This window comes from Haemaphysalis longicornis, unplaced genomic scaffold (assembly GCF_048455015.1).
Source record: "Haemaphysalis longicornis isolate Haplotype H1 unplaced genomic scaffold, Haemaphysalis longicornis Haplotype H1 scaffold_4, whole genome shotgun sequence".
NCBI lineage: Eukaryota > Metazoa > Arthropoda > Arachnida > Ixodida > Ixodidae > Haemaphysalis > Haemaphysalis longicornis.
Genome location: NW_027526361.1, coordinates 221,443,664 through 221,469,005, shown reverse-complemented (window position 1 = coordinate 221,469,005; position 25,342 = coordinate 221,443,664). Strand labels below are relative to the sequence as shown.

The following is a 25,342-nucleotide window of genomic DNA, read 5'->3' as shown; positions in this document are numbered from 1 at the left end:
TTCGCAAAGTAACTCAGCCAAAATTACTGCTCTATACTTGTAAACTCGCTCAAAAGCTTTTGTTTCTTTTTCGGTCTGGACGTTCTTCGACGGCTCGAATTACGTCACTCAGGCCATGTAGCGGCTGGTGGCCGGTTTTTCTTAAGTTGCAGCAATAAACGCTTTTTGATGGCAACTTAAAAAAACCGTAAAAAACAAATCAGGAATGGAAGGCGTGTCTGGTGCGACAAGCAAATCACGCAGTGCCGCTCCGTGCTGGCGATAATTGTAGCTTTCGCAGTGGTTCCAGACGCGGAGAAAAGAGTAAAAGCACTTGTAGAAAGTGTTACAGGGTCCCTTTAAAGCTACCATTGAGTGGTGCTGCCTTTCTGATTGCACTACCTATTTGTGCTGTCCATGTTCAAAACAATGAGCTCGGTAGCATTTCCTGTGCTCTACAGATGTGTGCGAGCTCTGGATAGGATACCACATTGGTTGGAAATGTCGTCAGGATGAAGGAATAAGAGCAGGGAGCAGATGCAGGAAACAATAATTTATTAGCATATAATAGTAATAACAGTTCTCTACAAGTCACCTAAACAGCACAGCATCAAACGTTATCACATGAGAAAATTCAATAATACTATGCTGCCCAATAAGCGAGAGTGATGGGAAGTTCTAGGACAACACTAGACTGCGGGGCCTTACTCACTTACCACCTGTATTGCGGAAGAGAAATAACTACCTCGCTCTTTCAAATGCAAGCAACAACTTATAAAGTTACTCTACAATGCTAGCTGCAACAAGTGCGTAGAACTTCAAGGTACTATGAAATGGAAGATGATCGCGCCTCTGTTTAAGCTATAGAATCTTTTCTACTGGCATTGTGGCTTAGAACGAAGGTCACGCAGTTTTTATTTTCATTAAAACGGCTGAACCCAGGTGCAGTCGAGCAGCAGTGTATTGGAAAGAGAACTTGTTAGATTTCAAGTAAATTTACTGTCTTCGCTTTTGCTTTCAAAGTGGCTGGTTTCTCGGAACGTGGGAATCCTTATGCAAAATTAAATTCTCATTTACGGGAATTCAGCATTTAAGCAATGACATTCTTCATGTAACAAATAGCAATAGGTTCTGTACTGTGCCGATATCCCACCAGCTCTGATAACGTGAGGTGTGCAGGGTCTACCAACACTTCATGCACAGGATAGGCTGAACATAAAAATGAGTATTGCTACTGATATTGGTGTTCATGGGCAGATTCTGGATTTTAAGTTGTTTTCGTTGCTTTAACCAGAGTCCTTAAAAAGTATTAGGGACTGCTTTAACCTATGCTCTTGAAATTTTTGACTGAGTGCGATTTGAAGTTCGTAATTAGTTGCGCATAGCACACTGCCCACAATTTCCATCCTGTATGCTTTCAATTCCAACTTACATTACACTTCCTGGTGTATTGTAAGAACCAGAGAGTATAAATTCAGTTTGTCCTTGAATAAAATAAGACTGCATAAAATGGTAACATATGAAATGAAACATGGCTGCCATCCAAAGGTTCAATAAAAACAAATGCTTCGGCTTTTATATGGGAAGAAGCCTTGTTCACGGATGCCTTGTACCCCCCCCCCCCCCGATTTTTTACCCGACAAGGTGAGATTTTATCAAATCCTAGATTTTACGCCGAATCATAACAACTTAAATCTAAAACCAATCAATGAAGGTTCTTTGCAACAATTTCTCAAGCCTACTTAAACAAATCATTGTGAACAAGGCTGGAAGAAAAACATGAAGAACAAAATTTTTGGACTGGTCGGCATCTTGTTTTTACTTAAACCGAACTGTTGAACTAAAATGAAACGAAATGGAGTGAAATGTTGATTTATAGCGCGTTTTCTATGGCCCCTCAGCCGCACGACGGCGCTACCTACGCGGCGGCGCCGACTCCATTTGTGCTGTTACAAGCTGCCGCGCGGACGTTGCGTTTTACGACGCGAAATGTTTGGGGCATGGTTTCGGCAAAAACTCTTGTGCAAACGGTGTTTTCTTTGCTTGAATATTAAGTTTGCGAGTGCCTTGTCATAAAAAGTAGCCAGCATTGTCTGTTTTCGCTTCAGAATGCAGGACTGCGTTGTTCATACTTCCTGCAACTGCGGAACACCAACAGGACACAATGAAAGCAAGCGCGTCGGGCTTTTTGTTTCGAGGCAAATGGAAGGGCAGTGAGCGAAAACGATCTGTCTACATGCAACGATTTTATAGAGAAGTGTTGATGATGGAGCGAACCAGTACCGAGTCGGTGGCGCAGATTTTATTGTAGGTCAGGGCGATGCGTTACCAAATATTTCGTATCATGCCTCGTCACAGCCTTGAAACAATACGTAGGGCTTCAAACTTTCACTGTTGAGGCCATCAAGCATACTTTAGAAACCCGACTACACGCCTAACCTCAACCTGGGCTATTTCAAGTTTTTTGAAGTGAACGCGCTGCAGACAAGGTCAGTCGTCAGGTAATTGCGGGTTGTGAACTAGTCCTGCGACATCGACTGCTTTTACGTTTTGCGTACACTAAAAAATGAACACATCTGTAAACCATTGGTGGAGCCGTCATCGCCCAAAGTAAGCGGATCGTCGCCGCCACACCTAATTGTAAACACGTTCATACCTCGCGATACTTCCACCCACACAGTTTGCGTTGTCGCTCCGCTTTATTGAGAGCCCACGTTGATGATGTTCATGTGTTCAACCCATCAAAACATTTGCCGGAGCACCTCACAGGCTTTCAATTTCGCTTACCGATTTATCTCAAAAATGCCTGTTAGGAAGCACAGCAGCCTTTAAGCGAAAAAAATCGAGTGACTACTTTTTGGTGCAGCTGCCGATCCCGCAGTGTGTTGTCGCTATCATTGCCTTGTGTTTTTACGCTGGTAACTCCGTACAAGTTTTTCACATGCCAGAAGAAGCACGCAGCCGGAATGGGTGGCACGGTCACCAGTACCTCGTCTCATGCGCCATAAAACAAAATATAGTCGCAGGCTAGGGTGGAGAAAATTTTGTAACTTTGTAACTCCAGCAGCGGTCGTTTGAAGCAACGCAAGTAATAAGAAAATTAGCGCACAGGGATGACAACGTGCTAGCGCGAACCGTGTTATTCGCGCAGCTGTCCGCGCGCCTGTCCAACCGTACAAATGGAGTCTGCGCCACCGCGCAGGTAGCGCCATCGTGCGGTAGAGTGTCTAGTGCATGATGTTCCCTGTGAATGAACGGAAATTAAGCGCAATTGGACCAAGAATAACGTAGGTGCTTAGGGCGAACACGTGCACTTCTGGACACAACCTGCCAATGCGGTTGGCAGAGGCCCTTGCGTGGCCTCGGGTGACGTCACGTGGCCGCGCTCAGCAGCAGCAGGAAGCGCACCAGCGCAGCGTGGCGAGGAAGCAGCAGGCAGCGGTGGCAGTGCCTGATGGTGTCCACCAAGAAGCGCCAGCAGGCGGCAAGGAACGAGTCGTCCACGCTGCTGAGCTCCGCCCGGGCGCCTGCGGAAGCTCCGACGCCCGCCCTAGCTGCTGCGCTGTGATGCGTGGCGACGAGAATGGAGCTGCAAATGGAGAATTAGCGAGAGTAAGCTCCATGTGAGCGGGGAATGAGCAGCTCCAAGCTTCAGCGCCTGTCCTGCTATTGGAGCTGCCAACCACGCGCCTATACGCCTCGAGCTTCGCGATCGCTGCGCCGCCTGCCGCCGCTTCTCCGCGGCGTTGACGGGATGTGCGCTGCGTGGCTGATAGGGGCTCGTGCAGTGTTTTGGTTCTGTTTCGCTTCTTTTCGCCTTTCGGCGCCCTAAAAAAAACTTGCTATGGTGACGTCTATAAGCAAAGAGTACGTTTAGGTCACTTAAAAAGCAGCTGCGTCTTCGTAGAGAACGCGATCGCCTGCAAGAGCTACCCGGGGACGCGGTTCTGCGCACATGGTCGCCGCTCTTCAGGCCGTCGGCGACGGTAGCAGCATATCACCCCTGTCACCTCCAAATACATCAGGCACAAATGAATTTTACTGTCGCCTCGTTTAGAACTGATACTGGCACAGTGAGAGGTTGTCTTCATTTTGCAGCGTGGACAACGAATGCGGCTTCGTTTCGAATATATACGTCGCAGAAAAATGTGTTTCGGGGATGTGATTAGCCAATCCCGGACAATAACTTATGCATTTTATAAGAATATAAGCCATGCAAAAGTGTTAAGTATATTTCAAGCTTGTACGTCGTTAAATATGTGCCCACACATGCCTTATAGCAAAGAACCAAGGCAATCGCATATGAAACTACAGAAAAATACATGCTGTGCAAGTGCGGAAGAAACATAAGCTCTAACAGAAATGAAAAAAAAAATACAGTTCAGGTTCTGACATGCTACAGACGTTCGTCGAAACTTAAGCCAGGTAGGGCTCACCATAAACTAACTATACGAAATTCACCGCTATTTCGTGAGACATATAGGTGGGGGGTAGGGGAGGAGGACGCTGTGTACAAATGCGGAGCGGAATCAAGCAAAGAACGTTTTGGTAATCACACACGCAAATCTCGCGTTCACTGTCGTTTTGTTTTTCGACTTCAACGAACACCTGATCGTTCGGCGGACGCATTTTTGGAAGTATACAGGGTAGGCAGTTCACAAGCGATGAAAGAGTGTGGTATATGATAAGGCCATCTGATTTCAGTTTCTCCTTTATTCTGCAGGCTCCCTGTGCCATATGACGATATTTCGAAGAAGCGTTAAGTCGCGGACGCCGATTATATTCTAAGCCCGTCTGCGCGCTGCTCGCAGAGGAGATACGTAGCAGATAAATGTTTGCGGGCGCTCACCTCACGACAAGACGACTCTTTGTCGTGTGGTGATCCCCGAGTATAATCCTGCATTATCCGTCATATTTACGTTTTATATTCCCGAAATTAACACACACTGGCTTGTAAATGGTGGTGATCAATATATGAGGTATGATATTGGCAAACGTAACTGGCGTGCTGTCAGGTAGAGTGTTCCGCTGAATATGTAAGCTCACAAAACTGATTTACATCGTAGTGTACAACCGTAGTATGAACATCTGAGGAACAGGTTGTTACGGAGACGGTGGTAGTAAATTCAGGGTAGTGTATCTGCAATCAGGTCCATGCATACGCCGGTTCCGCGACGCTGGCCTGTGACACGCACCTGGCGCTTATAGAGACCGAATATACCACACTAAGATCGCGTCAGAAACATTTACACTCTCGTAAATACACCCCATTTGCGAACAGAGTGACTGCTCCACATAAACATGGATTTCCAACGCCCGCAAACGCTAAATTTCAGTCGTGAACATGCCGCAAAAGCAGCGGCGACATTGGGGAGCGGGACGGCGACTCCCGCGCCTGCTTTCGAAACGGGCCGCTAGGAGGATTTCAGTGGCGCCCCTACAGGCCGCGCTCGAGGCGTATAGCAATGCCCAACGGTTCTGATAAGGGAGGGGGTGCTAATCGCACGCGAATGCGTTCCCTCCTCAACACACGTTCACCAATTGCGACCGCGGAATATAGTTTGCACTTTCGACCTGAGTGTTGAGGATTCACGTTCCCCTTGTCAGCTTCAGTGCCGTAGTAGGCACGGATCTACTTTGGCAGGGGTTCGCCCACCCCAAGCGAACACCCCACAGGCCTCCTGCGCTGGAGGTTGCCGGACATGTAGCGCCCTCTCGTTCCCTGTCTTCCACAAGCTTAGCTCTAACATCAGATTTGACTTTAGCGGGAAATATCCAAAAACGTCCTACGAGAAACTGCTCAAAATAATGTGGAGGACTTCTAACTTTAAAGAAATACAGCAGTCGTGACTAAATTACCTTACACAAATGCAAGATGAGAGGATAAGTGGGTAGAGCATTGCTTTAGCTAAGGCCTATGACAACTGTACAAGAGCAGACCCCCACCTTGTTTGCACTGACTAGCAAACGGGAGGTGGAATCTTATTGATTTATAACGGAGCTTATATCACGGCAGTTGGCGTATCTGGTCAAACAACACCAAACAGATGCGGATTTTTCTCTCACCTGAACAGCGCAGCGAGGACACCGGAGCACGCCTCCCTCCCGGCACAGTTTACCGCCACCCCCAGCATTATTTTCCATGCGTTCTCGTCGAGGGTGGACGACTCGGGCATACTCCATTTCGTTCAACCCATTCCCTCTTCTTACACCAGAATTTGAAACCGATTCCATATATCTTCCAACTCAACTGTCTTCAAACAGTCACAACGCCGGCTTTAGGCGTAGGCCACAAGCGAGGACCTGCTTCTACACCAGCATTTATTGCCACATCTTTCCAAGCAAGCACCCCTTAAGTGCCCCTCTTGTGAAGCTCGCTGCACCCTTTACCGCGTGGTGTAGGAATGTCCGTACCACCAACTTCCTCCCTTCCCCATCCCTGAAAGCTGTGTGAGTGTCGGATGGCCAGCTCGCAGCCTGAAAGTCAAGAAAATTTGGCTGCACGAGCTCGAACAGCGATAGCTCACGGCTTACTGAATTGAGAAAATTCCGCCCGCCTTTCCTTTTTTGTTTAGTTTTCTCGGCTAAAACACGTACTTTTCTGACTCATCTAAGTGTACTGCCTCAAAATCAAGGATTCCGGCGTGATGACGATCCACAGATACCATCATGAAGAAAATATTTGGAAGATCTGACGAAAGACGGCCAAAACGGGACAGGTGTTTTGCCTTTCAACCAAGACCTTCATGAATTTGAGATGTGTCTGGAAAGGGCTCGCATTTAACTTTCTACCAAATTGTCAAAAATTAGAAGTCTGAAGGAAGTAGACATACCGCTTTATCAATCTCCAGAGAGCTGCTTCTTTATTTTTACGCAGACATAAAATCACATAAGCACATTATGACGACTGTATACTTGTAAGTGGAGTGCACAAGCATTCAAGAATTTTGAAACGGACGGCTTGAGAATACAAAATTCACAGGTACGCCGTGCTCCCTTGATTTCGCAAGTTCTCACCGGTAAAACCACATCTTTACCGAAAGGGCACGGTTGATCGTATTTTTCCTGCTAATGAACGGGAAGTTGGCGAAAAAAGGGAATGGCGAAATACATGTTGCCCGCGTTGTGGTGTTCATCTAGGAAAAAAAATATTAGTATTTTCCATGGCGAATACAGAATAAAGTAAGGTCCAGACCACAATGCCCCCAATAAAACAATTAATGCACTGCCTCTTTTTCAGATCGTTGTGAAGACGTCGCATGGTTTCTTGATCTTTGGTGATTTTGTCTGAGTTTGAGACAGGAACCTGCATTCCTAAAGCCACGAACGTATTCAGGGAATGACTTCAGTCCTGAATACTCGATGATCGAAAACACTCAAGCTGAAAGAAATGCTTTGAACAGGTGTTTGCCGGAAAGCAAAGTTGTGCTATGTGACATTCACAGGGATCAAACTTTGGGCCAATGGCTTGAGAGGATGGACAGATATGTGCCGTCGAAGGATGCTGTACTTAGATGGCTTAAAATATCGAAAATTTATATTATTCAGGTATTGGAATCGCATATATGACTCTAAATGATTGCAACGTACATTGGAGGAAAAGCAAGCCTAGGTCTTACATAGAATGCCAATAGCTGCCCGTCAAAGAAATGTGGGTGAAAGCATACAGGCCTGACTTCAATTTAGTCATTTCCACAAATAATGGTACAGAGTATCAAAGCAAAGTTTTGATTAACAAACACCTGAACAACCACCAAGAGAAACAAAAACCACTTACTTAGTTCTCTATTCTTATATAGGCATTTCTGCTAGGGAGGCAACAAGATTACAGCAGGAGTGTGATGCGATAATCATCACCTTCGAGAGCATATAGTGGCTATACGCCAGTCTACTCGCACGACAGGCCAGCTGCCTTAATTAAGCCCATGTTTCAGAGATCGAACACTGCACTGGAGTACAAGAAGGGCCAGAGGGATGCCACAGGTTGAGCTGGAAAGTACCAAGTGTGCGCACAATCATCTGGCTGCAATACGGTGGATATGTTGCAGCAAGAATGCCTGCGCATGGAATTCAAAGGAATGAAAATTCTCTGTAAACATTTTCTTTCAGTATTTAGGCTCAGTGACACCATTTCTACAGCTTCTTGCAAGTTACTTCAATGGGGCTGTAGCGCCCTCTGGTTGGCGCTCTTAGCCGGCGCCAAGGCGCCGGCTAGAAAAGACGAGAATAAAGAGACGAGCGGCGCGTGCTTGGTGCGCCAGCACGGCACGGGCAGTTCGATTCCGAAAGCCTGCCACGCTGGTACTTTCTCTCTTGCGCTGCGCTGCGACCCCGCAGTTCCCGACAGTGGTGACCCGGACTAAGACATGACCGACCCCAGCAACCTCGCGCCCTCGGGCCCTCTTTTGCCTGACGTTTCCTCGCGGCCGCCGGACGTCGCAGTCATACAGCTCCGTCTGCCCACCTTCGTGCGCAAGAACCCACACGTCTGGTTCGCCCAGGTCGAAGCCGTCTTCGATCTGCACCGCGTCACCTCGGAGACTACTCGTTTTCGCCACTTGCTTTGCAACCTGCCTCCGGAGGTGGCTGATGAAGTGGCAGACGTCATCGGTGCACCTTTTAACGATGCTCCGTACCAGCGGCTCAAGCAGAGTATTCTGGACCGAACCACGGCGTCTGAAAGCGCGCGCCTCCAGCACCTGCTCAACCACGAAGAGCTTGGAGATCGCCGCCCTTCCCAGCTGCTCAACCCCATGCGACAGCTTGTGGGCGCGAGCAACGTGGACTCCAACGGTGCACTTTTAAAAGAACTCTTTCTGCAGCGCTTGCCACAGTCCACTCGCATCGTTTTAGCTGCTACAGGGGACTTGACCCTCGACCGCGCCGCCGAGCTTGCTGATAAAGTTCACGACGCGACTTCTCCCTCAGTCACCCCCCTCGCTTCGACGGCAGAGTTATCGGCCGTTTCCCGCTTAGAGACTCGGATCGATCAACTCGCCGCTTCCATTGAAGCGCTTCGGACGTCCTCTGATCGCCGATGCGGCTCCTCCCCACGTCCTAGCCGCCGTTCGTCTTCCCCGGGTGGTTCTTGTTCGCGCAGCCCTCGAAGCTCGGCTATCTGCTGGTACCATCGCACTTTCCAGCACCGCGCCCGTCACTGCACTTCCCCATGCAGCTGGTCGGGAAACGCGCCGCGAGATCACTAATGGCGGCAAGTGGCCTCGCCTTACAACCTGGCCGCCTTTTCCTGGTCATGGATCGCATTTCTGGTTTGCGCTTCCTTGTAGACACGGGTGCTGAAGTCAGTGTACTACCAGCCACCAAGGATGAGCGTACTTCTAAGTCACCTGGACCTACACTGCGTGCAGCGAACTCTACCTCTATCGCCACGTATGGTCTGCGGTCCCTCACCCTCGACCTTGGTTTGCGACGCGCCTTCCGGTGGGTCTTCGTAGTAGCCGACGTCAATCAGCCCATCCTCGGCTCCGATTTCCTCACCCACTTTGACCTAGATGTCAGCATGCGTCACCATCGCCTGATTGACAGCAAGACGCGCCTTTCCATCCTGGGCATACTGTCTACTGTCGCTCCAACTGGCATCCGCACGCTGCTTCCCTCATGCCCGTACGCAAGAATCCTCGAAGACTTCCCTGAGGTCACGAGACCCTGCAACGTAAAGCAGCCGCCAAAGCATAGCGTTACCCACCACATCGTCACGCGTGGTCCACCAGTCGCAGCTCGGCCGCGCCGCCTCTTCGGTGAGCGTCTGGCGACTGCTAAACGTGAATTCGAGCACATGCTGGAACTCGGTATTATCCGCCCATCGTCCAGCAACCACGCGTCTCCACTGCATATGGTTCCTAAGAAAAGTGGAGACTGGCGTCCGTGCGGTGATTACCGAGCGCTCAACGCTCAGACTGTCCACGACAGCTATCCCCTACCCCACATCCAGGATTTCACAAGCCACTTGGAAGGGTGCACAATCTTTAGCAAAGTGGACCTTGTCAAAGCGTATCACCAAATCCCCGTCGAGCCTGCCGATATCCCGAAGACGGCCATCACTACACCCTTCGGCTTGTTTGAGTATGTGCGCATGCCCTTTGGGCTACGCAATGCAGCTCAAACATTTCAAAGGTTCATTGCCGAGGTGACGCGCGGCCTTCCGGCTGTATTTGCGTACATCGACGACATCCTAGTCGCGAGTCCTACTCCACAAGATCACGAGCGTCACCTCCGAGAACTCTTTGAACGCCTTCAACAATTTGGCCTGGTTGTCAACGCCCAGAAATGCGTCTTCGGGACGTCCGAGCTCGAGTTCCTGGGCCATCACATCTCGGCGCAGGGAATTCGTCCTTTACCCTCTCACGTTCAAGCCGTGAAGGACTTCCCCGAACCTACCAGCCTCCGCCAGCTTCGTGAGTTCCTGGGCCTGGTGAATTTCTCGCGACGCTTTATACCCCACTGCGCCGAGCTTCTGCATCCACTGACTGAGCTTCTTCGCACAACCAAGAGCTCCTCATCCGCGATTTCCTGGTCTCCCGAAGCTCAAGCCGCTTTCAACGCTGCTAAACAAGCCGTCGCCGACTCGGTGCTTCTCATCCACCCGAGAACCGACGTGCCCACTCGCATCATGGTAGATGCATCCAGCGTTGCAATAGGCGCTGTTCTCCAGCAGAGAATCGACTCCGAGTGGCACCCGCTGGGTTTCTTCTCTCGGAAGCTCCAACCTGCCGAGACGCGCTACAGCGTTTTTGGTCGTGAGCTGCTCGCCATTTACGCCACCATCCAGCACTTCCGGCACTTTTTGGAGGGCCAGTCCTTTCACGTTCTTACGGACCATAAACCTCTGGTGTACGTTTTCCGTACGAACTCCTCCAAGTACGTTGCACGGGAACTCCGTCAGCTCGCCTATATATCGGAATTCACGACGGACATTCGGCACATCAAAGGCACCGACAACGAGGCGGCTGACGCGCTTTCACGCATTACCTCCATCGGCAGTGCTGCATCTGCTGTGGACTGGGAACGCCTAGCTCAGGCGCAGATTCAAGACCCTGAGCTGCAAGCACTGCGGGACCACCCGGGTTCCCTTCGTCTACAACTTGTGCCTCATCCGTTCGTGCCTGGCTCACTGTGGTGTGACATGTCAGCGGCGGCGCCTCGACCCTTCGTTCCGGCTGCCTTTCGTCGTGCTGTGTTTCACTCGCTCCACGACATCTGCCACCCCAGCATCCGAGCCACGCAGCGCCTCATCACACAGCGGTACGTCTGGCCGAGCATCAACGCTGATGTCCGCCAGTGGGCCCGTTCGTGCCTCGCTTGTCAGACAGCCAAGGTGACCCGCCACACGAAGACCCCAACGCAGCCTTTTTTGCCACCTAGCTGTCGCTTTGACCACGTCCATCTTGATTTGGTCGGACCATTTCCTCCCTCCCGTGACTGCCGGTACATTCTCACAATGATTGACCGCTTCACCCGTTGGCCCGAAGCCGTACCAATTCCGGACATCACGGCAGAAACGGTCGCAAAAGCCTTCGTTTCGACATGGGTTTGCCGTTTCGGCTGCCCCGGCATTGTTACCACGGATCGAGGCAGGCAGTTTGAATGCACCCTGTTCACTTCCCTCAGCCGCTTGCTTGGCACTAAACACTGCCGCACCACAGCATACCATCCCTGTGCCAACGGCATCGTTGAGCGGCTCCATCGCCAGCTAAAAAGTGCTCTCACTGCGCGCTTGGATAGAGAGCACTGGGTTGATCACCTGCCTGTAGTGCTTCTTGGCCTGCGTGCCGTCCTTCGTCGCGACCTCGGCTGTTCAACTGCTGAACTTGTCTACGGCGCACCCCTGCGGCTTCCTGGCGATTTGTTCGTCCCTACGGCCTCCTCGCCCCAGCCGCTTGAGTACCTCCAATGCCTGCAGGACTGCATGCAGCACCTGCGACCGGTCCCACCTCGGTCTTCAGACCACCGCATCTTTGTGCATCCCGACCTGGCGTCTTCGACACACGTTTTCCTCAGGCGGGACGCCGTAAAGGCGCCTCTTACCCCCTCTTACGATGGGCCGTACCGTGTCCTTAACAAGACCCACAAGTCCGCCACCATCCTCTTGAATGGCCGCGAAGAAGTCGTCTCGTTGGACCGCCTCAAACCGGCCTACCTCGAGACGCCACCCAACGAACTCCGCGCAGACATCGCAGGCCTAAACACTCCACTGCTCGCCCCCAAAACCAACGCCCGCCAGCCTCGCCGTCGCGTCACGTTCGACATTCCGTCTGGGCGGGGGGCCCTGTAGCGCCCTCTGGTTGGCGCTCTTAGCCGGCGCCTTGGCGCCGGCTAGAAAAGACGAGAATAAAGAGACGAGCGGCGCGTGCTTGGTGCGCCAGCACGGCACGGGCAGTTCGATTCCGAAAGCCTGCCACGCTGGTACTTTATCTCTTGCGCTGCGCTGCGACCCCGCGGTTCCCGACAGGGCTTTTGTACCTGCGAGAGCCACGCCCAGCACTTAGTCCCGCGCATTGAGACTAAGCCACATTGAAGCACAACCAGACCTCACATAGTAACAACTACACTAGGGATACCTCATAGCTTTGATGGCCTCACGTGGAAATTTCTGCAAAATTTCAGCAATATTAATTTGTAACCAAAACAATGCTGACAGGCTTTGTGATTCAAAAATGCAGTATTATCTTAATGTTCTAGAAAATAAGTAAAAAAGTTTTGTTGCTGTCATTTAAATAAAAGTTGTCTAAAAATTACCAAACATCTGCAATTTTGCTCAGGTTCCCGGTGCTAAATAGGGTGGAAAAGCGCTTAGCTCGGCATCAGTTTTTATGGAAGCGTAGTCTGTAAACATACCTACTTACATGCTCACCCAAGCTATCGTGACAAGTAATGGATCCTTAGCAGAAAAATTCAAAAGGTATCACTTTTTATGTCTTTTGCAGATTTTAGAGGACACTGTAATGACGACCCCCCCCCCCCCCCCCCCACCAAAAAAAAATTACCGAGTACCACTTGTGACTCCACATTGCTAATATAAATTTTTGAAGCATATCCGCAATATTCATAACTGCCGGGTCTCCTTTGGCGTGGAATCACCCACATACTTCACCATCATGCCTCACAATGTTCAGGAGAGCTTCGTTGCTCAGTTTGCAGACGGTTGTCCGCCCTTTAGCGGTCTTGGCAGCGGTGGCCCAGTCGCTGTTTCGGAAGCTGGAGTGCAGTGTTGGCCGTACGAAATCTGCCCCTAGGCGCTTCCGTGGTTGTCACCTACGTGCACAGGGTGGCACACAATCTGATAAGGTGTAGCCAGCTGGCACGGTACGTGTTGCAGTAGTGCCACCCCAAGATCCCAACCAGACCAATCAAGACCCTCAAGCCTGCCGAAATAAGAAGTTTGTGGATTACGCAGCCGTACCTTGATTGCGCCCACACGCTGGAAGCTATACATTGACCACCTGGGACACGATTTCAAAAACAAAACATACTGTGATCATCATCTTTCACGGTAATTTCAAGTGTGCCGTTATGACAAACCTAGGTAAATACTCACCTCAGTGAGTGATCAGTTCAATCGTGCACACTCTACTGACCTGCAGTGGCGGTTGCCTGTGCAGCTTGGGACGGGGGGCGTCATGGCTTGCGCTTCTCTCCACAGGACGGGTTGCGGCGGCAGCAGTAGGTGCACTGCTCCCTGAGCATACCGAATCCCTTTTCGTAGCAATTCGGGGAACATTTGTCAGCACACCGCCGCGAGAACGACACCAGCACGCCGTTCAGCCGGCTCACCTCCACCTGAAGGGCACACGACCACGCCGACATCTTTCAAGGCAACTCTAGTGCCCAAGAGAATCGATGCACACATATTTTGAGAAATACACGTACGGAGCACGGGCTATCATTAAAAAACCTTACTTATGCATTGAACCAACGGCGTAAAAAAGAAGCTCAAGTTCCAAGTTCTTAAGCTCGCCGATTCGGTATGCATGATGGAGACAAACTCACGTGGCCATTAGAACATGGGCGTTGCATCCGTGTGATGAGCTGTTTTTCTTTTCTCCCTGCCTCTTAAGGGCTTGAAAAAGCAAAGCGAACAAGCTAGCCGTGTTCTTCAAACTGCGCGCCATTCTTGTCCCAGGCTGGCCTGCAGCGCACTACTGTACAACGGCGGAGGTGACTTTCAAGGGGACGAAGACATTGTTGTTGCCAGGGCAGAGATACCAGATAGACGAATTGTTGCGCTCCCAAATAATGACTAGCAGCACAAAACAGACTAAGTGGCCGGCACGGCTTGTTTTGCCGGTTGATTGCCAGGTGCGATTCATAATCGAATATCATTAGATTTTTCTGAGCGCTGGTTTAGAGTTTAAAACATCCCACAAACACGCGTATTATACCAAGAAAACAACCATTGACATTATTTTATTACATCGCTCGACGCGGGCTGTGTACCGGAAGACTGGAAATGCGCCTTTGTTAAATCCATATTCAAATCCAGCGAGAAGTCATGTTCCAATAACTACTGTCCTATCTCTCTAACCGGTATTTCTTGCAAGCTAGTACAGCAAAAACGGTTACCTACCCAAGCCCGCAACCTGCAGCTTGATAAGATAACCACCAAATAGATTCAGGAGTTCCTCTGTAACCTATTGCAGTCAGTCAAACTCAACCGCACAAATCCAAGTGCGTGGTAAAGTCCGGTGTCCCCCAGGGCTCGTAGCTCTGTTCGTTACTATTCTTGGTCTACATCAATGACATTGGATTCAATATAGTTTCTTCATGCGCCTATTTGCAGACGATTGCGTCATATATAAGGATATAGCCGAACCGACGCACATTACAACCGTAGTTAGATTTGGTAAAAGTGGTGAGATTTGTAGCAGATGGACATCAATGCCCTCAAAATCAAACACGTTAGATTTATTTCCATAACTAACAACAGCCCCGGAAGATATATAGTTAACAACACCGTAGCTGAGGCCGTTTCATTGGCAAAACACATCGGCGTTTTCTTTCTCCTAGAACAGTCATGTCGAGTATATCAGTAGCAAATCGTTGAAAAAGCTGTCTTTTGAAACGCCTCCTGAGGAGCGCTAACTCAGTTCGCGCATAAAAGGCTGTAATCAGGCATTCACTGGAGTGTGCGTCAACGATCTGGCATCCACACATTGCTATTATATCTGATGTTGCCAAATCTGTGCTAAATAAAGCAGTCTGGTATATATCCTCCTTTTATTATCGCAACAAAAGTGTATCGTTGCTTAAGCATAGTCTGAACGTAATTTAATCACTCGCCGCGTCTAGAAAGTTGTCCCACCTTTCTGTGTTCCAGAGCTTTTATCATAGCAACACAACATTTTCTGGAATGTTCGTTCACCCGGCTCCCTACGTGTCTGCTCGAGTTGACCATGCGCATAAGGTGGATGCAATACACGCACGCATCAAGAAATACCAATTTCTCCTACTTTTATAGTCAATAAACTAGCGGAACGCTCTACTCTCAAACATCGTCACCATTACAGATCCCTACCGTTTCCAATCCGCCTTACTAACTGATTTAGAAGTAGACAAGGATTTGTGGCCGCTGTTGGCATTTAAAGTGTATTATATGCATCGAGAATGTTCATTGCTATTTTTGTAAATATTTGCCCTGATGCCGCTGACTGTTTTTTGTGTTAATAGTCACTGCTTTATTGTTGCTTGTTATTGTTAAGTATTGTTGCTTGTGTTATTGTCCGCTTTGTTATTAGTATTGCTCCCTGCATGCTGCTTTACTGTTACTTTTGTAACCTAATATATATATCCCCGTTATACAGTCAAACCCGTTTATAGCGAACTGCAATATGCACTGCGATTAGTTCGATATATCCAATAGTTCGATATAGCCGAACCCGCTTATAACGAACCTATTGTTACGAGTTCGCAATCCGCGGGAGCCACTCCCCTTCCCAACTCCGCCATCCCCGCATGCAGAAACGAACACAGTAAATTAGCCATTACCAAACACAAAATCATCCATTTATTGCAAATAATAAAGCTACTTTCCGCTTTAACTGCCTATTTTGCAAAAAAGCGGTGATTTTTGTTTTCACCTTCGTTTTGGCGGCTGCAACTAGCATAGCATTCTCTACACGAAACAATGTTTGTACCAGTTCGAGTCCGTGACCTCCAAAATCTCAAAAAGCATTGGCAGAGCACATCGACTGCCGAAAGCGCTTCATTGTAAGCGTCGGACGGCTTTCACTCGCGACATCATCGGGGACGCTGGCGAGCTCTTCCCACAGTTCACCGATGCTGCTGTCTTGGTGCAGACTCGCGGAATTAGCGGGTTCCATCGTGAGTCCCGCGCGTTGGAAACAGTTACGGAAAGTGTCGGGCATCACGTCACTCCATGCGAGGTGCAATGTTTCAGTCGCGGCTCTTGCTCCGTGGTCGTGGCCAATCCAAATCTCAATCGCCGCTTCGAGACTATGCATTTCGGCAGCCATTCTAGGCGCGCAGAGTTCGATATATCGGATGTGAACTTCGTTATAAGGAATATTTTCCCCATGTATTTCTGTAACTGAAATATTTTTGTTTGATATATAGCATAATTCGCTCTATCCGGGTTCGCTATAGCCGGGGTTGACTGTATAACGTCCTCTGGACTCTGAGAGTATTAAATAGATAAATAAAAAGTAACATATGATTCACACAAGTCGAAAGCTCCAATTATAGAGTGAGCTGAAACGATCACTCAGTGATGACAATTAAAATTTTGCGTTGCTCTGGTCGCGCGCTGCTGCATTACATACGTTTCCTCGATACAGCACCGCTTAGGTCTCCCGCCGACGATGACGACTACGTGTTTGTCGTCAGTATCACCTGAAAAGTCAAAGGTCACCTAGATTTTGCTCTTGTACGAGCGACAGGATTACACATCTGCCAGGGAGCACCACGCGCTTTGGTGCTGTGACCAGGCACTCCTTGGCATTAGGTGAGATGGAAAGGAAATGCCGACGGCAGTGTTTCTGCTCATTTTTTTTTGCTTAATAAGTTCACGCATCAGCTTGCTTCTTCATCCGTATTCTGTACTCCAACACTCATTCAACAAGTTCCGCGGTGTGAGTGATATTTTGCTTTTCTTTTCGCATATGAGGCGTCAGCCCAGTGATGCTTGCGGCATTAACGGTGCCCATCCAGCAGTGCTCTCACGAAATACAAGCCGCAGTTACATGGCTACGCTAGCGGCACTCCGCAATGGATTAGCGCAGGGGCAACTAAGGGACCGCATCAAAGGCCTGCTGGTGTGGTGGCTTTGCTGCGCCCTCCCAGAAAATCCTGGTTCCTTTTACACGGCGTGGGCGCACTGGAAGCCTCCACGTACGCGTTGAATCTATCGAAGCGGGGCCATCAGTCGTTCCACAGTCCCCCTGAGTGAGCAAGTGATGCAGTGTATATATTTACACGGGGTCTACGCGAAGACAGAGAGAGAGCGGGCACCTTGCAGAAGTTGGAGTTGACGCTACAGTAGGCCACGTCCCTCTCCCGCTGGCCCACCAGGCAGGGGTGATCGACCGAGAACTTCTCGATGGTGAAGTCTGCGTCGCACGTGTGGCAGCGGACCCGGGTGCCGAAGTAGAAGTCCGTGTCTCCTGCGCATGCGCCCCAAAAGGCTCGTTGTCATCATGCTTACCCCTTGCACGCCACCGCTGTCGTTATCATCACCTTCAGTGTTGTTGTTGTGGAACTCCTCTCCTGTGCCGTCTAAATTCTGCTTTCCCAGAATTAGGGAGGTTGATGTTCACTGAGCCCTCAAGCGCCGGAAACTATCATTTTCTTGCAACTCTGACGGTATGCCTTCTGAAATAATGAAAGCTTACGGCCAGCTATTGAATGCTATATGAATCGCCACTAAACGAATGTTTTGATTTGCAATTACTCCAGTAATACTCATCGCTCACTGCTCCACGAGCGAGTTGGCCGGATGCGTGCAGACTGACACTAACGCGCTGGTGAGTTGTCGTTGGCGTGGGGGCATAAGCACCATCTGCTTGCGGGAATGGTGCCGAATCAGCCAATTCTCGGCCTGGTTCGAGCACGCCTCTTACGACACAGGGACCAGCCAAGAAAACTGTAAAGTTGGGGAGGAACGCCTCGCAGTTGGGAGACTTTGATGACACAAAACGCGTTCAGCCATTGCGAACGCCTCGGATACCGAACGTTACGATTCTAAGCAGTACTGGCACGCTTATCTGACGTACTTTCAGAGGAAGTACGTCAAATGAAGTACGTCAGCAGACAATAAGGCAGACGCTCGGTATGCCGATCCGAGATATTGAGAATGTCCAGCCAATGATAAGGGCGGATGCCAAGCGTGTTATTGCACAGAGCAAAAACCGAAAGTAGTTCTAATTCCAATTTCGGACATTGTCCAATCACATTGCATCCCCAATAAGCGTCACTGCTGTTAGGTGTTGCAGCCTCCGCAAATGTCGCATAATATATTTTCTTCTTTCAGGCTTTGACAATAAATACTGCTTTATCGACTGGATAAACGATGAAAACCGAGTTTATTTGAACCAGTCTGTATGCGATGCAAAAAAAAAACAGAAATTCTACAAGTTCACTTCAGTGTCCCTTTAGGACCTATAAAGCGGGTTCATGCCCGGCCGTGGTGGTTGCTTCTTTGGTGGAAGCGTAAAGCGAAAACTCCCGTGTGTCGAGGGTTCGGCGCACGTTAAGTTTTTCTAGGTGGTCAAAATAATCCGGCCGGAGCCCTCCACTGTGGCGCCCCTCATAGCGCAGGAGTCACTTCGGCACGTTAAACACCACGATCGATCAATCAATCAATCAATCAATCAATCAATCAATCAATCAATCAATCAATCAATCAATCAATCAATCAATCAATCAATCAATCAATCAATCAATCAATCAATCAATCAATCAATCAATCAATCAATCAATCAATCAATCAATCAATCAATCAATCAATCAATCAATCAATCAATCAATCAATCAGCCATTTTCAGCTTACTGAACCACTTACTGAACCATTAATTATTGCAGGGAAGCAATCGAACTGTGTGATGGTGAATCTCCACAACGCGCAGTGTCGCTGTTTCTCGTTCTATATTGCTACGCTTGCGCAAGTAAAACACTGGCTGATTTTGACATCCTAATAACCGACAGTCCTTTGATATACAGTAAATGCTATACAGTATACAGTATATGATATACAAAATGATATACAGTATACAGTATATACATCCTAATGCAGTAAATTCCCGTCTAAGCTATTGATCATTGATATTGCAAGGCCAAGAAGTTCACGTTCGGTTCCCTCAAATTAGAGTCGACGTGCGTTAAACATCGGCAGGCTTCAGCGAGAGAATATCGGCTAGTGTAAACGACAGTTCAGACTGGAACGAAACATCGAAAACAGTTTACAAATACCCATTTCACGTTAGGCGTGGTTACTTCTGCCGGCGCGGCTCACCCGGGCACGAAAGAATTGTTTACTGGGAGTTCGGCCATGCTTATTAGTCGTATCAGGGGTTAGGTATCGTTCGTTCAGTTCCGCGTGAATCTGTTCACGGCGACAATGTTGTTGCAGTAGGTGACCCTTTGCTAGCACGTTCTCCGCCTACGGGCTGTCCACAGGGTAAGGAGCTATGGTTGACTTCTTAACATGACGTCATTTCACGACTTGAGGTGGAAAGCCCCGGAAAAACAGTAACTGCATTATTTTTCCCATTTGCCGATACCGTGCAACAAAAATGGCTATGCATAGTATGCATGTCAAAGGTCCACAGTTATAAATATTCAAACAACATAATTTCTTTTAAAAATCTCACGACCCCTTGAATGATTCGCCCCTTTTGCCGCTTTGTAGAAATGCGGATCGGCGTTTTTTTTTACGAAAGTGAAAAGAAGCAGTAAATGGAAAGGATGGTTCGCTTTTCCAACTGCATGATTCAGTTGAGAAAAATCGACTCGCCCAATAAGAGCCGCCAGCAAGCTCTGCTCGAAAATGCTCCAAGCATAACGGGATATAGATCATCGATGCGAAGCTTACTTACCGTAAACTTTAGATTATAACAGCTAAGTCAGGTGGTAAGTCGGTTAGGCAGAAGTACGTCATTACTAGAGTTGAGAACTAAGTTAAGAATGCATCACCGGACGCTCAGAATAAGCAGGTACTCAAACAACATTCAGTTATAAATTGTGCAGTGCTCACTTCATTTGTACCCGCATTATCTTCTCGGTATTCGTATTGGGCGAACAATTAGGACGAAATCGTACAAATGCAAACAAAGGTCTTCAAGCACTCTGCGAATAGCGGATCAAACGTCCAGCCGTGCGAGCAAAAATCATTTACCATCTCCCTCTCACCTTAGGGTAGCAGTTGAATTCATGTTCGCTGACACTTGAGTTATTTTTAGAAGTCGCGAAAAACTTCCCGACATCGGAAGCTTATGTGAGCGAGTCCGACCCATCTACGTTAGTTCAGATTACGGCCAGTGTCGCGCATACCATAAGACTAGTGCAAAACCGCTTTAGCGAGAAACTACAGGAAATCGTTTTTTACGCGCATTTCTGACCCAATGAAAATAGCGGGAGATTCCTTTCCGGACGACTGAAAGCCCAGGTCCCAAGTAGTGGCGACGCAAGGAACAAGGCTGCCGGGCGTATACTCACTCTGCGCGCGGACGCCCAGCAGGAGGCAAGCGGAGACGAGGAGGCAGGCCCGCTCCATGTCCCAACACAAACTGGCTGGTGGGTGGCATGGGCAACGCTTTGCCTTTCTTATTTTCCACCAAAGGGCTGTAATTGCAGGCCTGCCAATCGCGGGCATACGTGATCAGCACAGCTAGGGCGAGGCAGCAGAGCCTCGGGGGACCTCGCAATGCGGGCAGCTGGGTGGAGTTCTTGGACGTGACCGCTGCTGCCTACTGTCAAGCGGGCGGCGGCAGCGCTTCGGACACACTGCCCCGGTGGCCGGACCAGTGGCCCGCCCCGCTCGATGGGACGTCACGGGGGCCGACAACGATCACTGCTTCTGTGCAGTGGGGGAAAGGCGCTCGCTCTCTGTTTACCGCAGCGGTGACCCAGTGGGTGACATGGAGTCAGTCACAGGTGAATTCCAGACAGCGGAGGAAAACGAAGTCGCCAACATTGCCAAATCTTTCGCCGTATTTCCGCACTCTTGTTTGCACCCTGCCTGCGCGGTGCACCGATATTAGTTGGACTCATTTCGAGGTTATCGATGCAAGGCTCGGTATTCACCTGCTCCCGCCTGTATTTCTGTCTTTGTCTTGCCCTAAACAACACTACGAAATGGAGCTACCCGCCCATACAGCGACAAACTCTAGTCCACATGTGCTGTTGACCCGTGACTTCATTCGAACTGATATTTGCACAAAACGCGTAAGCTAGAATGACACCTAATCTGTGCGAGGTGATACATAATCGGGTGAGAATCGGCTGGAATCCAGAACAACACCCACCCCCCCTCCGTAGAAAAACAAAACACGACACAAAAGGCGACACAGCTTTGTGTCGTGTATTTCCTGTCTTTAAGGTGTTCGTCTAAATCCAAGCTGATTCCCATCCGCATAATCTAAGTTCATTTCAAAGGATCGATCGGCAGATTTCCTGTTTTATTTGGCCCCTCTAGCGCATCAGTCGAGGGGATGAAAAGTTGTTTTGGTCGATACTTGCTAGTGCTCTGCCAATATGGCCCACGCTTCCGGCTACAAAGAAACAATGGACAACAAAAATTTTGACTTCTGTTCGATTGGCTCGCGGGGTTCAATTACCGCAATGAAGGGTGGTCATTGCACTAGGTGAATATACTGATTTTTTTTTTCTGTGAGAGGTCTCTATTGCTTTTCACGTTTTCATTGGTTCATGGTTGTTTGCATCAGCCTGAGCGCAATGTGCAAATCTGCTTTCTTGGTCACACCACTTCACTCGTCTATATCATCCGCCATGACTACTCCGCGTAAATCCCCCATTTCTTACATCTTCACCCCTGATATATAACCACTGATTTGGCGCTGTTTTCCCCAGTTGGCCTCGTGCCATAAAAATATAACCATCAACGTCATCATCAGGTCCCCAATTTCATGCACGCACTATTCCCCCGACAACTCTGTAGTGACTCCATAATCAGATTCCAGAATGCTTACTGCCCACGTGCTTTCGAAGCTCGATCAAACCATGCGATCACAGGAAGAGCTCAGCAAAGGAATTGAATACCTGCAAACACAACGAAACACGCAAACTCCTTCTATCAATCACAGTGAACTAAGTCAGCGCTTGCAACATGTACGGCCTGTGGAAGGGGAATTCATTATCATTGCAGTTCTAAAAGTGTGAGCATTCGGGGTGGTCGCCAACTGTTTATTTTTCCTTGAATGTAGAGAAAGCTAAGTACCGCATATGCCCTACACCGGCGCCACAACTATTGCTGTCTTAAGTGTGCCCGTTGTAAGGATTTATAATTCATTGGCTCGATTTTCACTCGGCCCGCCAGCTATTTCATTTTTTTGAAAATTAGAAATTAGGGTGAGAGAAAAACGCAAAATGGAGAAAAATCCTGGACGGAGAAAATGAGCCGTACCTCAAACATTTGTCCCCCCCCTTTCTCTCTCTCTCTCTCTCTCTCTCTCTCTCTCTCTCTCTCTCTCTCTCTCTCTCTATCGCTTGCTAGCTCGCTCTATTTCTCCTTCTATCGCTTGCTCGCTCGCTCGCTCTGTATCGCACTCTTTCTCTCTCTATCGCTTGCTCGCTCGCTCTCTTTCATTTTCTCTCTCTCTCTCTCTCTCTCTATCACTTGCTCGCTCGCTCTCTTTCGCCCCCTCTCTCTCTTCTCGCTCTCTCACTCTCTGCCGTTCAAACGAAGCATGGCCTAAGCACCCACCGTGGCTGTGTTCCCCTTCGTCGGCGCTGCAGATAACTACATGGAACGTGAGCGCCGTACTAGTTTGGCGATGGCTTTCGATAAGCGCACTCACGGTTGAAAGAGAAACACTGCGGGGGATTTCGCTCGCCAGTGTCACCACGGAGGCAGTGACGTGTCCACTTCGCGGGTCGATTCCGAGCCCGGCCTAGAAGAACGGCGCGCGTGCCAACCGCTCTCCCCTCCCGGACTTCAGCGACGAGCCGAATGAACTTTTCAACACGATGGGCAGCTGCTCTCGGCCAGTCAAGTTCCTTGTCCATCGGATCGCAGTATTGCTACACACGCCAAGTTTGTAGTGCCGTACCTCTTGCCAGGATCTTCATAATTTCCCAGTACAATTTCCGCACAAGTGTTACTACTATAAAACTATCACTGTCCCTCAACTCCCTGGATCTTAGACGGAAAATAGCACGCCTCTGCTTGTTTCACAAACTGTATTTCAATTTTGCTAACTTACATGGCTCTCGGCTTCTTCCACCAATTCGAACTTCGCGCCGTCTTTTAAATTCATTGAGTGTTCAAAATTCAAAATGTTCCATTAACGCCTTCAACAAACCTCTTCTTCCGTTAACGATTGAGGACCGGAATCGGCTTCCAAATGCAATAGTCAATGAGCGTAATCCTCTAGAGTCTGAAGCATTTCTCGAAACGCATTTGACAACCATACCGTCGTAATGTGTGTGTATTAGTTGTGTAACCAGTTGTTTCTTTATTTTACACTTTTATGCTACTTTGAATTGTGCTATTAGTTGTCTAAAGCGTTTTATTATTATTACTGCAGTGTAATATCAATTTTTCAATTGTATCCTGGTTTATGTTCTTGGTGCGCAATTGCCTTTCTGTATGCTTGTTTGACCGCCCCCCCCCCCCTTATGTAATACCCCATCAGGGACCTTTAAGGGTAAAAAAATAAATGACGATGATGATAATCACACTTCGCAGCATTTCCACCAGTGCCTTTGTGACCTCAGCTAACAAGCCCTTGTTCGAAGTTCGTTCTGGCATGCGGCCAATAAAGCATGTAGCCCTGAATTTCACGCGGAAACCGTATGGCGGACCGACAGCAAGCTTCTATAAGTGAATAATAAATGCCAGTAAACACGTCGCGCACACCAGAGATGACAAGTGATTCTGAGAACCGGGAATGCGTAGTTCAGCTGGGTTCGCGTATTAAATTCAATTTCTGTTAGTAGCGCCTTCGCGGAAGGCTACCAGTCTTTGACGTTTGTACAATCCCGACACACGGGCGTTTTCCGCGTCCATCTGAAATTATGTCGGAGCCGAACGCGCGTCGTCGTGCTCTGCACCGCCGTGGCCGGCGCAGTACACGACCGGTGACGTGCACATTGCGGTCACGTTAGCAACTATATTGCATGTTATTATAACAGTGCCATTATAACGGTGTGAATATACCATAAACGACAGTATTGCATAATGGCGGCAGCGATGAGATTACGATATTCATTATTAAAGCAGTCGACTCTCGATAATTCAAAGTCGCTTACTTGGAATTTCGTTTAATTGGAAGTGATGTGCTGGTCCCGACAATGTTACATGCGATTCAAGGGGAAAACTGTTCGATAATTAGAAGCTAAAGAACATTACATCGGTTAATTGGGAGTTATTTGCTAGAAAAAGCATCGAGGTGACCCTCCTTTCTCCATAAGATTCTAAACTTTCAAGCGTCAAAACAGCGCCGTGTTCTGTACTACTGTCGACGCCATTGCAACTGGTAGCGTAAATCAAGCGACAGGCCAGTTGAGAGTCGAGCCAGTGCATGCATCTGTCTCTCTATAAAGTTTTCAACTTTTAAAGACGATAGTCTTTCGTGGGCTACTTAAACCCAGAAATTTTGGTCTGTCTGCCCGTCTGTCTCTCTGTGACTCGATTCAGCCACCCGGCCAAAGTAAAATTGATATTGCGCAATAGCCTTATATACTCAGAGCCACATGTAGACGAGTAAGCCCGGTTTATATGTTCATACTTGTCAACTTTCTTGAACAAGAACAAGACATTTCGCAAATATAAGACAGGAAATTAGTACACAAGGGATATTTACAGTGTCCTTTTATTAAAAAAATTATGGATGCTTGGTTTTTCGATAGCAAATGATATTCTAAAACTACTGCAGAAAACCGCCGCCTCCTGGCGGCATGTGAAAAATCACGCGGCAAGAGCAACAAAAGGTTCCACTAGCTGGGTTCCACGTTCTGCTTGGAACGCACGTGAAGCACGGCCACGCGGCTCTACAAACCTTCTAGTCGGCCGCCTCCATTCACGCGCGTCTCCGGCGTACTGCAGCGCTGGCATCGAGGAACCCGGCCTGTAGCAGTTGAACGCGGTAAATTCAAATCGCCTTGCGCAAACGTTTAGTGTGTTTACCTTGCAATGAGCGCGACGGTACAGGAA

The 25,342-nt window shown here is 48.8% G+C and overlaps 1 protein-coding gene across 1 annotated transcript; it reads right to left on the bottom strand.

Moving 5' to 3' along the window:
• Window positions 1-1,232: 1,232 nt before the first annotated feature.
• Window positions 1,233-20,891, bottom strand: LOC144179648 (uncharacterized). The gene is made up of 4 exons (XM_077708085.1): window positions 20,665-20,891; window positions 17,464-17,615; window positions 13,575-13,776; window positions 1,233-3,568 (listed from the first exon to the last, which is right to left on the bottom strand). The coding sequence occupies exons 1-3, from the start codon at window positions 20,819-20,821 to the stop codon at window positions 13,615-13,617; spliced, it is 471 nt and encodes a 156-aa protein (XP_077564211.1). The 5' UTR covers window positions 20,822-20,891; the 3' UTR covers window positions 1,233-3,568; window positions 13,575-13,614.
• Between the last annotated feature and the right edge of the window lie 4,451 nt (window positions 20,892-25,342).

Bases quoted from the DNA above. Each gene is read 5' to 3' on its own strand.
- LOC144179648 (XM_077708085.1), bottom strand. From the start codon at position 20,821: ATGCCCGCGATTGGCAGGCCTGCAATTACAGCCCTTTGGTGGAAAATA. The intron at 17,616-20,664 runs GTGAGTATACGC...GCGCATGCGCAG, and splicing joins GCTGGGCGTCCGCGCGCAGA to GAGACACGGACTTCTACTTC. The intron at 13,777-17,463 runs GTGCCCGCTCTC...TGTGCCCTTCAG, and splicing joins TCAACTCCAACTTCTGCAAG to GTGGAGGTGAGCCGGCTGAA.